The 14,455-nt window shown below is 34.6% G+C and overlaps 1 protein-coding gene across 1 annotated transcript; it reads left to right on the top strand.

Annotated features, from left to right (window-relative positions):
- The first annotated feature begins 3,500 nt into the window (after window positions 1–3,500).
- Window positions 3,501–6,675, top strand: LOC109162412 (probable LRR receptor-like serine/threonine-protein kinase At3g47570). Its single transcript, XM_019311116.1, has 4 exons — window positions 3,501–3,912; window positions 3,970–4,131; window positions 4,343–4,558; window positions 4,640–6,675. Exons 1-4 carry the CDS (start codon window positions 3,501–3,503, stop codon window positions 6,673–6,675), a joined length of 2,826 nt encoding a protein of 941 aa, XP_019166661.1.
- The last annotated feature ends 7,780 nt before the right edge of the window (window positions 6,676–14,455 follow it).

Below are 14,455 nucleotides of genomic sequence, written 5' to 3'. Positions count from 1 at the left end.
TAAAATGTCATAATTATTATTATATTTATCAAGTTATGCATTCAAAAAAAAAGTTAAAATTTATTTATTATATCTTTTTATTAATTATAATAATAATTATTAATCTTTATAAGTATTATATATGTAATTTATAATTTTAGTTTAATATGAACTAGTATTTTCACCCGTGCGAATGTGCAATGCTCGAAATGGATTTGTCATAATATATTAAGAATATTTGGATCGATATATAATTATTTAAATTATAACATCAAATACTCTATATTATATAGTGCAATTGAAGATATGGGTTGGATCGTTTATGTTTGTTGATGTTATCATTGCTTGAATTTGAGGAAATTATTGCTCAAATTAATAGTTAATGTGTAAATGTACACATGTGGTGCTGTAACTTTATAAATTTTTATATATCATTGTTTATGATTTTTATAAATTGGGCAAATGTGCTCGTTCTCTAGCAACTTAGTTATAGTAATTAATTGCTTCCCTAATTCATTTGTATAAAAGATATATTTTTGTCAAAATATATAGCAATTTTGTCATTTTGAAAAAAAAAAAAAAAAAAAACAAAACATAATATCATCGATTGTATTTACACATTATTGAAAACCTGTTTATAAACAACATTGGTAGTCACAACACAATCTTGTCCATCCTTGTCTAGAGCTAACACCTTCAGGCCATCAAGATGGATGACTCAGGAGAAAGCCAAGTACAATTGTTCGTGATTAAAGACAGGTTTTTTTGGCAATAACCCAATGTGAGTTAGTGTTTGACCTTGACTTTTGTTGATAGTCATGGCATATGCAAACATCAACAGGAATTGTTTACGCTAGAACTTGAAGGGAAATCTCATATCAAAAGGAGTGAGAGACATTCGGGGGATAAGAACTTTGATTCCTTCATGTGTCTCATTAACTATTCTCCCGATGTGCAACAATCAGGAATTAAACTCAACTAATTTGCCCTTTCCCAAGGTGCAACAGTTAAGTGCAATTGTGTGTGCCCTAAATTATGCCTAACTCCTGTTATGACACAAAGAAAGTTATGAAACAAGTAATTACGTTCATTAACTACTAGCACCAAACAATATAATCACAATTGCAACACAAGTTATAACCCAAATTGATGGATTTTATGAACCCGGGCGTCCGGATTATACAACCCGAATATATGTTTGAATATAAGAAATAAATAATAAAATGATAAGTTTTATATTAATTGAGCATAAAATGCTATTACAGAGGTTCGGGACTTGTAATAACATTACAAGTATTGTCTGAAGGTAGAAGATGATTGATTAGGACACCGGGGGGTGTTTATATACCCCTCGTCGCTATGGGCCCTGGGTCCGCGAGAGGAGCCACGGCCCGTGCCGCGGGACTCGCTCCATGCGAGGACCTGGTCCTTGGCCAGTTGGCCGAGCACGAAGCTCGGCCAAGGGGCCGACCATGGGCTCGGCCGAGCCCACGTGCCCGAGCCCGTGGGGGGTCGGCCGACGCCGAGTCGACCCCGGGACGGTTCTCCACGCGTCGCGGGTGGGTGCCGGGTCCGATCCGGTCCGTATTGCTCCGCTCCGATCCTGCTCCGTGATTATTCCATCACAAATAATAATATATTAAAGAATCATAGAACTAGGCACATAGGTTCATAAACTTTTACCCAAGAATCTCTAAAGTAAATTAGCCACACATGGCTAATATGCAATACATAGCAAATATTGAGAGTTTACAAATAATATAAAAGAGTACAAGAATTAAACCAAGCGATTCTCCCAAATCTCCTTAACTTACTCCTTGCTTCCCTAGACACCTTGTGGCTCTTGATTCTCTTCTTTCTTGTCTCCAAAACTGAGCATAATCTGATCTAGGGTTGAGGAAGACGTCCTTTTATAGCGGGGGTCAAACCGGGACAAAATAGGTATTTTCCCGCAAAACTTTGGAAACTGCCGAAACCTAGCCTTTCGGTCGCTCGACGCATCGAGCCTGGCGTGTTTTCTCGGGGAAGCGCTCTGGAAATTCTCGACGCATCGAGTCTATTGTTGCACAAACCCAATGCTCACTGGAAAATCTTGACGCGTCGAATCCCCTGAGTCAGCCTCCATTGGTCCATTTTGGCTCCCAAGTCGTCCTAGAACTTCCCTTGCTCTTGCACTTGACCTAAAATGGTTCCGAAACACTAATAAACGCCGTAAAACATTCAAAACAAGTCTAAATCATATTTAAATGGTAACACAAGGGGAATATGCAATTAAAGCCACATTTTCATGAACTTACACCTAAAAAATATTATCAAACTAACACTAGAAATATGCACAAATAAGCTCACATCAGTGGATTTATGCTTAAGGTGTGTGAGTTTTGTGCTTAATGTGAGTAGTTGTTGAAAATTAAAGTGCGTGTGTTTTGTGCTTAAGGTGCGTGTGTTTTGTGTGCTTAAGGTGCGTGAGTTTTGTACTTGAGGTGTGTGAGTTTTGTGCTTAATGTGAGTAGTTGTTGAAACTTAAGATGCGTGAGTTTTGTGCTTAAGGTGCGTATGTTTTGTGTGCTTAAGGTGCGTGAGTTTTGTACTTAAGGTGCGTGAGTTTTGTGCTTAATGTGAGTTGTTGAAACTTAAGGTGTGTGGGTTTCCTTCTTAAGGTGCGTTATTTTCCTTCTTAATGTGCGTGATTTGTATATTTAAGGTGCGTCAGTTGTGTGAAACTTAAGATGAGCCATTTTAAAACCTTAGGTGTGTAGTTTGTGTTCTTAATGTGCTTTTTGGTATGCTTAAGGCGTGTGGGTTCGTTGTTTACTTAAAGTGTACGTGTGGTTTGTGTTCTTAAGATGTTTTGTTTGTGTGCTTAAGATGTGTTGTTTGTGTGCCTAAAATGCGTTATTTTAATGCTTAAGGTGCATATCAACCACACAACTGCACTGAAATCCTTAGCTCCACGCACATGAACATTTCCCTATATATATATATTTATCAATCAACCATTTTCTAGGTGCTGGCTCTCTTTATTTTTTTTTTTTTCCTTTTTTTCTTAATTTATTTATGTGTAACAAAAAGTAGTGGATGAACAGTAGGAAACCGTGTTGCCTGGGTCGATGAAAATTAATAACCTTATTTTTACATAAATTATATTTTTCCATATGAATCCTAATTCCAGTGCAACTTATTGCGCATACATCAATGCCATATATTTTGCAGCATATCGCAACCAAAAGTTGGATCAATATATTATATATACAAAGAAATCATTTACCACTACCATAAAATAACATTAAATTAGCTGAAAAAAGATGAACTCTTCCTCGCACGGCCATAACAATTAACATAACAACTCTGAACTCTTCCTCGCACGGCAAACTTAAAATAACATTAAATTAGCTGAAAATATGACAAAACACAACTGAGAGTACACAATAAGACCAGAATGTTTATACCAATTATTTATACCTCAGCTCATAGCTCATTAGGAGTACGAAGCAAAGTCCTATTCAATTCATTAGATCTCCATGGCTACCATTTCTTACTTGTTTCTTTTTGTCATCTTCATCATCCATTCCAGCTCAAATTGCATTGTTCCGTGTAGTGGAAACAATATTAGCACTGATGTATCTGTTCTTTTGTCTCTCAAAGCCCAACTCACTTTACATCATCCAAACAATATTTTCGCTACAAACTGGTCTACTGCCACTTCTATCTGCCATTGGATTGGAGTTCAATGTGACTCGCAACACCATAGGGTGGTGGCATTGGATATTTCAAATATGGGTTTGTTAGGCCAATTTCCTACCTCCTTGGGAAATCTCTCCTTTTTGTCCTTCCTGAATATGAGCAATAATAATTTCATTGGAGAAATTCCAAAATCAATCTTCAACATCTCTACACTTGAATATATTGATTTTTCAAATAATAGTTTGTCAGGTATTCTTCCCCCAAACATATGCCATCAACTTTCAAGTCTTAAATATCTAATTTTAGATTTGAATAGTTTTAATGGTCCAATACCGGCAAATTTATCCGCATGTTCAAAACTTCGTCTGTTGGGATTGGTACTCAATATGTTTGATGGGTTGATACCTAAAGAGCTTGGCAAGTTAGAGATGCTTGAGAAACTATTTATTGGTGGCAACAATTTAACAGGTATTATTCCATGCATCTTTCCATATATTGACTTAATTATATTTTTTAAATAAACTTCAATTTAGTCGATACTTTTACGCTCTTCGGCTATCGTTTTTATAGATACATCCAAAACGAGTAAAGGTATAAATTGTGGGTAAAGTCAAAAATTATATTTTGCATAGCTTCAAGTTGAGACAGTATTTAATTTATACAATTTATTGTTTCATAGGAACAATTCCTAATGAATTGGGTAATCTCCATAATTTGAAGAAATTTGCCATAGAAGGAAACCAGATTATAGGCTATATACCGACGTTCATTTCCAACATGACATCACTTCAAACCTTGTCATTGGGGACCAACAAGCTCATTGGATCCATACCTAAAGAGATTGGAAATTTATCATCTCTTCAACAGTTATGGCTTGATGAAAACTACTTCACAGGTATGTTTGAAAAGCCAAATAATGTTCCAAAAAGAATTTTTAAAATTCTAATTTTTAAGCGTATGTTGTGCTATGTAACAGGTACGATACCTAGAGAAGTTAGCTACCTTTCTAAATTGGAAATCATTGTTTGTCAAATTAATAATCTAAGTGGTACTTTACCTGAAGGGCTCTTCAACATTACTACATTGCGTGTAATTGGTCTGGCAATTAATCATCTTTTGGGTAGTATTCCTTCAAATATGTGCTCTGCACAAACCAACCTTGAAGAAATTACTCTAGCCAAAAATGAGTTAAGTGGAGTCATTCCACATTCAATAGCAAATTGTTCCCAACTCACTACTATATCTCTCAGTGCTAACCATTTCATTGGCTCCATTCCAAACTCTCTTGAAAATCTTAGCCTTCTCCAAGTTCTTGAAATGTCTGCAAATAAACTAGCATCTGATCCTTCCAATTCCTCTCCAGAAATAAACTTCATAACTTCTCTAACAAAATGCAAAAAGTTGAAAAGACTAGATGTGGGTGGTACTAGTCTACATGGAACTCTTCCCAGATCCATTGGTAATCTGTCTTCCACTCTACAAATCTTTTATGCAGAGAGTTCAGGGTTGTACGGCACCATCCCAGATGAAATTGGCAATCTAACTGGCCTAGAAATCTTAGCAATGTCTGCTAATGACTTGAGTGGAACAGTTCCAAACACATTACAAAGGTTACATGGGCTTGCACGTTTGGATCTGGCTGGAAACAAATTAAGTGGTCCACTAACTAGGAATTTTTGTAAGGTGCGGAATCTAGGAGAAATTTATTTGAGCGAAAATGGAGTTTCAGGTCCTATCCCGGAATGCTTAGGGAACGTTACTTCTCTACGATATATCCACCTTGGTTCAAATAGAATGAATGGTATAATACCTTCTAACCTTTGGAACCTGAAAAACCTCTTGACGCTCAACCTGTCCTCTAATTCCTTTAGTGGGGCTCTACCTTCTGAAATTGAAAATCTGAAGGTTTTATATCTCCTTGATTTGTCAAACAATAACTTATCCGGCATCATCCCCAGCACAATAGGAAGCTTACAAAATTTGATAAACCTTTCTTTGGCACAAAATCAAATACATGGACAAATTCCAGAGTCAATAAATGGGATGTTAAGCTTGGAATCACTAGACTTGTCACGTAACAATCTCAGTGGTTCAATTCCAGTTTCCTTGCAGGCAATTAGATATCTACACCATTTGAATGTCTCTTTCAATAGCTTAAGTGGTGTAATTCCATCAAATGGTCCTTTCAAAAACTTCACAAGCTTATCCTTTCTATCCAATGAAGCATTGTGCGGAGATGCCAGGTTTGGAGTTCCACCTTGCCATAAAAGTGTAGTTCAAAGGTCTAAAGCAAAAAGAATTCTTCGATATATTTTGATGGCCTTGGGAATTACAAGCGTTATCCTAGCTTTGGTAGTGGGAGTTGTGTTGATTACTTGTTGGAGAAAAAAGAAGCATTCAAAGAATGAAGAATTGTTACGTGTTAAAGAGGTGGAGAGAGTATCATACTATACACTTTTGCATGCAACAGATGGATATAATGAGAGGAATGTGATTGGTGCTGGGAGTTTTGGCACAGTGTATAAAGGGATTCTTGAAGATGGAACAATTTTGGCCATAAAGGTGTTTGATGCGCAGCTTGAAGATGCATTCCAAAGCTTTATTGTCGAATGCAAGATAATGTTCGACATTCGCCATCGAAATCTTGTTAAATTGTTAGGCTATTGCTCCAACCCAAATTTTAAAGCCCTGGTTCTTGAGTACATGCCAAAGGGGAACCTTGATGACTGGTTGTATACCCAAGACCGTTTCTTGGACATCACCCAAAGATTGAATGTAATGATTGATGTTGCATATGCACTTGAATATCTTCACTATGGTTATCCAAAACCCGTGGTTCATTGTGATCTGAAGCCAAGTAATATTCTCCTAGATGAGGACATGGTTGCTCATGTTGGTGATTTTGGAATCGCAAAGTTGTTGGGTAGTGATGATAGCATTGCATACACAAAGACCCTTGCTACATTGGGTTACATTTTCGTAATTATTATCAACTTCACTTTGCAAACTTGAACACTTAAATATGCAATCTATAACAATTAAATATGCAAACACGGATAAATTAAAAAAAAAAAAATCAATGAAATAGCTAAATTTTAAATCTAAATTGTAAATGCTAGACCCTAAACAGTAAAAAGTGAATCAATAAACCAAATAAAATCAAAAACTAAGTCATAAACTCTAAAATTCAAATCATAAGTGTAATACACTTTCGCATATTTGCAAGTGCAATCTTTTAATACTAAATATGCAAACTTAAAAATTTCTAAGAAGTGCAGATTTTAGTGTTCAAGTTTACAGAGTGAAGTTGGTGATAATATAATTGTGAAAAATATCACCACATTTTTTAAAATATGATTTGATCCATTGAATTTTTCTCGAAGTAAGGTTGAGATTGGTTTGTAGTTTTTTCTTAAAAACTTGTTCTCATATGATCCGATACCTATATATATATATATTTGAAGGATCAAGTGCGGTACTAGGCTTCAGGTAAAAGATGGAGTTTAATCTCAGCCCTTGTTCTAATCAAAATCAACAACCCGATTGAAGAAAACTTTTAAAAAATGTGGTGGCAATTTGGTCATTTTCTGTATTGTTGAAAGTTAATGTGCGCAGTTTTTGTGTTTAATGCGTTGTGTTCTTTCGTAAGGTGCGTGGTTTCTGTGCTTAAGGTGCGTCAGTTCTTCAATTGAGAACTTAAGGTGCATTTTTTGTTGAAACTTAAGGTGCGTCAGTCTAAAGCTTTAGGTGCGTCTTTCCATAGCTTATGGTGCGCCCTCTTTACACTTAAGGTGCATGGTTTCTGTGCTTAAGGAGCGTCAGTTCTTCGGTTGAGAACTTAAGGTGCGTGTTTTGTTCAAGCTTAAGGTGCGGCGTTCCATAGCTTAAGGTGCGTCTTTGTAACACTTAAGGTGCGTCTTTATAACATTTAAGGTGCGCCATTTTTACACTTTGCTTCTTTCCACTTAGGATGTGCCTTTAAAAAAAAAAAAAAAATCATTGATTTGAGCTGTTGATTTAGATTTGATCAACAACTCAAATCTTACCCCATCTTTCACCTGAGAGCCTTTTCCCACTTGAACTGATATATATATATATATATATATATATATATATATATATATATATATATATATATATATATATATATATATATATATATATTTGTATGTATGTATTAGATCAAATGAGAACAAGTCCTTAGAAGAAAACTAAGAACCAATCTCAGCCTTACATCTAGAAAAATCGAACAAATCATATTTAATTTTAAAAAAAAATGCGATGATATTTTTGTAATATCACCAACTTTGCAACTTAGAACATCATACTCTGCACTTCTCAGATTTTCCAAGAATGTACATTATGTTGTTACAAAGTACATGTTTAGTATTAAAAAATTATACTTTGCAAAATACGAAAGCACAGTGCACTTAGGGCTTGAATTTTAGAGTCTATGACTGAACTTTTTAGTTTTATTTGATTTTGGGGTTCACTTTTACAGAGTTTAGTGTTATAAGTTGCACGGTAAAATTGATGATAATTATAAAAATACCACATGAGACACACGTGGTATGTTCTCATGACACGCGCGCGTGCACACGCGCACACACACACAGATATGGAGAGAGAGAGAGAGAGAGAGAGAGAGAGAGAGAGAGAGAGAGAGAGAGAGAGAGGTTTCGGTGAATACATACTCCTAAGTAAAAAGTGATGACTAATCTGATTCATTTATTTGGGTAAATCAATGGTTGAGTGTGACTGAAAGATAAAGCAAAAAAGAATGAGGTTAGTTTTATAAATATTACAAAATTTTAATTTTAAAATTAACCCCGTATTTTTTTTTTTTACTAAAACCTTTAACAATTGATGGACGATTGTGATCCTTCCTCACTTTTCACAAAAGAATCATGTTCACATTTAAACCTCTTGATGTGCGTTTATTTCTTGGGAAAATGTACAAATAGGCCATTGAACTATTTGGGGATAGCAATTAAGCCACCAAACGCAAATACGGAGTAAGTTCCAAATAGATCCATGAACCTGCAAAAAAATGCAATGTGCATTTTTAGCAGGTTACCAACAAGTTTGTGATGATTAGGATGTCATGTATATTTTTTATTTTTTATTTTATTATTATTATCCTACTAAGTATTTGACCAAAAAAAAAAAAAAAACTAAGCATTTGACTGTCAACTATAGCTTCTCTATTTTGCATTTTTTTTTTCTCTCTTTCGCGGTTGTTTGCGGTATTTTTGAATCAGGAAAAATAAACTGAAATTTCAATTTAAGAAATTACATGCATAATATAATACAAAGTTTGTCTATACATTGAGTAGTTATACCAAATATTTTGACATGTAAAAATGTAATGTTAATATAGATTTGCATTGCTAAGCATAAAATATATTGTTAATATAGTTTGCACTGCCTTGCAAAAATACATTGTTAATTGCAGCACTACACCATTTGATAAGGATAAATATATTGTTAATTTAGTACTGCCAAAACATTAACCCAAAACAACTCTTCTGTTAAAACATTAACCCAAAACACCTCCAACAGAATCACACTTTGCTTTAATGTGCCCTTCTTGTCTACAAATGGAACATCTCATTATTCGACCCTTCCTACTTAGTTGAGTCTTCTTGCTAACAGTTGATGAACCTTCATTTTCCTCACGATTTCTTTTCTTCTTGACCTACCTGTCATTTTTTGGGGAATTGGAGCCAAAATTTTCTCACAATTTGATTTAGGCCAGAAGAGTTCTCCATCCATCGGTAGAAGAGCATGTGCATACGTCCTTTGATATATTTCTTTTGAGTAGCATGGATCAAGATAATCCTCCATATTCCTGCCTTTATCGAAGATGGCACATATAGCATGAGGACAAGTATACCTGTCAAATCTCATGATCTACACAAACCTGTCCTATTTTCAAGCCTGACTTTGAAATCATTTCGACCTTCTTAATCTTGTATCAATCATCTCCATTAAAATCAACTTAGCAACAAAATTTACCACTCAAATTTAAATCCCAACAAATGTAATGTTATATTATTAAAAAAAAAATTGTATAAACAATGTACCTTCCATCCAATGCTTTCTTTCTTATTTGCAGTTAGTTTCTTAATAATAAGTGGTCCATATCTACCTTCCCAAGTGTCTACAAACTTCAATTTTTTGGCTATCCTTCTCATAACAAGTACTCGAATGTCTTCAAACATGAAAATTATTGGCTTGCATCTTGCTTTAAGCAAAGTCCCATTGAATGCTTCGCATATATTGTTATCAACAATGTCACATTTACTTGTTGTTTAAAAAAACCTTGCACCAAAACTTAGATGGATACCGTTCTAGGTCAGCTTTAATTAGTCGGCCTCTTTGTCTCTCATTTCTAAGGTTTTTAGTTGTTCATGAAATTGAACTTCTGTTGTTGACTTGGCACACATCCAAAAGTGATTCTTCGTAACCTTTCCTTTGTGGCGCTTATTCCAATTTGCATGCACATGCCTTGCACAATTTCGGTGCTTTGAATCCAAAAATAGCTCTTAGATAACAATTGTTAATCCCTGAAATTAAAATTATATAGATAATGATCCAGTAAGAAAGACACTAGTCACTGTTTAGGAAGCAAAGAAACATTGGTCACTGTAATGTAGATACTGCTAGTGACTGGAATTAAAACAAGCTAGTCTGTTACATACTCAAATTTAGTACGCAACAGAAGAAACCTTTCGAGCAGGCTTCTGGCTCCAATCCGTATTCGAGTTACGGTAACTCCAAAAGTAAAACAATATAACAAAAGAAAATGATGAAGAACTCTTCAATATAAAAGACTGGAATAACAATATATTTCTCTCTTCTCCCATCTTCATATACAATGGTCTATTTATACTAATCTACTAATACCTATAATAATTAACCTACTAAAATTATACTAACTATACAAGGTAATGATATATTGTGATTTACATAATTTCCTTATACTAATTTAGGTACAATATTAACTCTCCCATTAATTAAGTTGTACCATCCTAATTATCATACTAATTCTAGAAATATAATTAATTCTTCATAATTAAACTATATATATAATTACAATTAAGGGCGTATCATAGTCACTGTAATTAAGATATGCTAGGCACTGTAATTAAAACAAGCTAGTCACTATAATTAAGATATGTTATGCTAGGCCTCTTTCACACTATAAATAGCAAGAAAGAACTACCAATACATTCACGCAAATGAAATCAGTAAATACATTTAAGAATGCGTACCTTCTGCTGATCATTGATTATTGTCCAAGGGTAAGTGTAGGTGATTCCCAAATCATTTTTCAGCAGCTCTAAAAACCATCTCCATGAATCTGTATTCTCAATCTCCACCACAACCCATGTAATAGAGTACATCTGATTGTTTGCATCTCTTCCTGCTGCAGTTAATATTTCTCCCTTTAGCAACCCTTTGAGAAAAGATACATCCAGTCCAATAATCTTTCTACATCCATCTAAGAAACCCCTTGTCAATGCCTCAAAACATACATAAATTCTTCGGAACACATAAGGACTGTCAGTTGTGACCCTATTGGTTTTTAATTAATATTACTGTGCTTCTTGGGTTAGAGTTGATACACTCTTGTGCATAGTCCCTTATTCTCCTAAACTGATCCTCAAAGCTTGCATTAATTTTTTTGAGCATAGACCTAATTGCTCTTCTCACTTTGCTAATGCTTAAATTTATTTTCAATTTTGACTCAATGTGGTTTTTCAACTCTATAGGTCCAATGCAAGGATTATCTCTAATTTTTTTTCTCGTATTTATCTTCTATCAAATTTTGACTCACCAAATGCAAGCTGAACTTTTGATTGCAATTATGGTCCGCCTCAAGAGTCTTTATTTGAAAACACTTGTATTTCTCCTCCCATGAACCAGTGTAATGAAATGGGCAGCCTTTACCATCAGTATTCTCAATGCCAGTACATTTAAACATTACTCTTGAACTCTCATTTTCATAATAGCATATTTCCCTCTTAAAGTACACGGATAATTTATCATTGCCTTCTTAAACTCTATTGCATCTTCATAAAACATGCCCAACTCTAACTTAGGAAATTCAACACTTGGATTGTAAGATGCATGGAAATTTACATTTGACCTTGGCTTTACTTGATTGTTCCGGTTGTAGTTGAGCTTCATCATCTTCCATCTCAGATTGGTAACTAGGTGGATTATCTGACTCATAATACACACTCTCTACTTCATCATCCTCAACAGTGTTTTCTTGAAATGTATATTTCTTTTTTCTGCTTGTTGGATGTGTTGCTCCTGATTTCAATTCTGCACCATGACTATTGACATACATATCCTCATATTCATGTTCATAATTTTCTTCATCATCCTTATTACCTTCATCATGTTCATCATCATCCTCATTACCTTCATTTCTTCCTTCAAGATCAACGCTTGGATTACCTTCATCAATCTAAACATCAACAATCTTACTACTTTAAACAAACTTGGGGAATGGAATCCCGGTGTCCAGCACCATCAAAACATCTAGATAAGTCTACAACCAAGTCTCAAAATAAACATAAATGATAAGAGTTTAGACTACAACTAGCACACTAAGCTAATCTAGTCTAACCCGATCTCTCTCAAGAACTGGGCCCACCTGATAGGGGTTAACAAACAAACAAGTAGAAAACAACCCATTAGAACGAAGCTAAGTATAACGCCACTCAACCCTGTAAAATACTATGGTATATACTTTTGGAAAACATTTGTTTCACACACTTAGATCAAGTATTCTCAATCACTTAAGCAACATTCAAACATGTTCAACAGAATTTCTATATGCTTGCAACCTAATAGGATAATAATAATAAAATAAAAAATAAAAATCTCATGCTAACATATATCTCAACAACAATCTCATATCATCATATATCTCAATAAGCAATCTCATGCTATCATATAACTCAATAAGCAATCCCATGCTATCATATAACTCAATTAAGCAATCTCATGCTATCATATAACTCAATTAAGAAATCGCATGCTATCATATAACTCAATAAGCAATCTCATGATATCATATAACTCAATAAGCAATCTCATGCTATCATATAACTCAAGGAAAGACAATATAATGCCATGCTTCTTATCCTACTTTCATGCAACACGTGCAAATCATTTAATCATGCAATAAGATGAACATGATGCTTTAGTATAAGTATAGATAGATATACATATAAACTCTTTCTTTGGTAACAAGTAACACTTGTTCAATTGAGGTTTTTTAGAGTCACAATGACACGTTTTTCTCTTCTTTCATTTGAGTCACACAGACTCGCTTTTCTCTTCTTTCTCTAGAGTCACAATGACTCGCTTTCTTTCTTTCTTTACTTTTACTCGTGGGCGAGGTAGGAACTTCACCATGATGTGAATGGACCTATATGGGCTCGGCATCTAGCCAGCCTAATACTTATCTTGCCCACAGAACTATTCTCTTGGTTCTTTTCTCAAACTCTATGAAATCAGGAATCGTACTTGTCAGAGTGCACACCCCCTGACCGGGATTCCAAACCCGGCTGGTAGTATCCTACCTAGTAACTCGGGAATATCGACCTCGTTACTTCAAATCGGATCGCAATGTCCGTTTCTTTCTTTACTTTCCCTTTTCTTTCGAAAGGACATAGTCCTAACGGTCCTCCAAAACCTCAGATTACTCACACTAGATACATATAGATATAACTCATACATTTCAATCTCATGCAACAACTTTACTTATGCAAACTTATGCACATAGCTTCTCAACAACTTCTCTTTTCTCACAAATTGGAAATCAAATATCAAGCAACTTCTCAATGCAACTAGATAATGATTTTCCAAAATAGATATAGATTTTTGAAAGAATACATAGGCTTACTTTAAGCCACCTATGCACTCTAGTTCATTATGATATGCTAAACATGCTCTTTACTATAAAAAATATCTCAAATTCTCTTTGGCTATAAGTCAAGCAAACAATATGCTACTTCATGCTTATCACTTTAATATTTAGCAAAACTTCTTAGCGAACACTTGGCAAATATGGATCATGCTCTTTGAACCCAAAATAGACAACATGCTTTAATATTTCACTTTACTAGACAAATAGATTCATGCTCTGTACAACCAAACATCTCATATTCTTGGCAAAATTCTCAATAACTCACAATAGCTATTTAAACATGCTGATCAAGCAAACTTTGGCAAATAATGATCATGCTTCTCATTCAAATAGCTAAGTCTAAATACTTCACATTTTCCTTCTCTGTAAATGCTACACAGTACAAATCAATGGAAATTCTTGTGACAACCCAAAAATTTATTTTATAAATTCGGTTTTAAGAAAATCCAAATAGCCAATTTTCACTCCATAAAATTTTTTTACAAATAAAGCGGTGTTGAATAGAATATTTTGAGCCATTTTAAATTTAATTCGACACCAAGAATGGATTTAATTCCAATATCCTGATTTTCCGGGTACATTGCGTGCCACGTTTTGAACTGAGAAATCTATCTGAGTGAAACCGGGAGGATTCTGAGAAGCTTAAAACAAGTGTTTATCTAGAAGTCATTTTTGAGAAATCCATTTTCAACCCCAAACTATTTTAAATCTTGATTTTAGACCATGGTTCATGAAGCATGGTGAACCACTATACTCCAAGTTGTCTGATAAAGCCTTTTGGCCAAGCTTTTACCCTTTTGCCCCCACCAATCATAGGGAATCCACCTAGGATTTTGAACC

The sequence above is a fragment of the Ipomoea nil genome, unplaced genomic scaffold, assembly GCF_001879475.1.
Source record: "Ipomoea nil cultivar Tokyo-kokei standard unplaced genomic scaffold, Asagao_1.1 scaffold2942, whole genome shotgun sequence".
Taxonomy (NCBI): domain Eukaryota; kingdom Viridiplantae; phylum Streptophyta; class Magnoliopsida; order Solanales; family Convolvulaceae; genus Ipomoea; species Ipomoea nil.
This window is presented reverse-complemented; position numbering and strand designations above follow the sequence as displayed.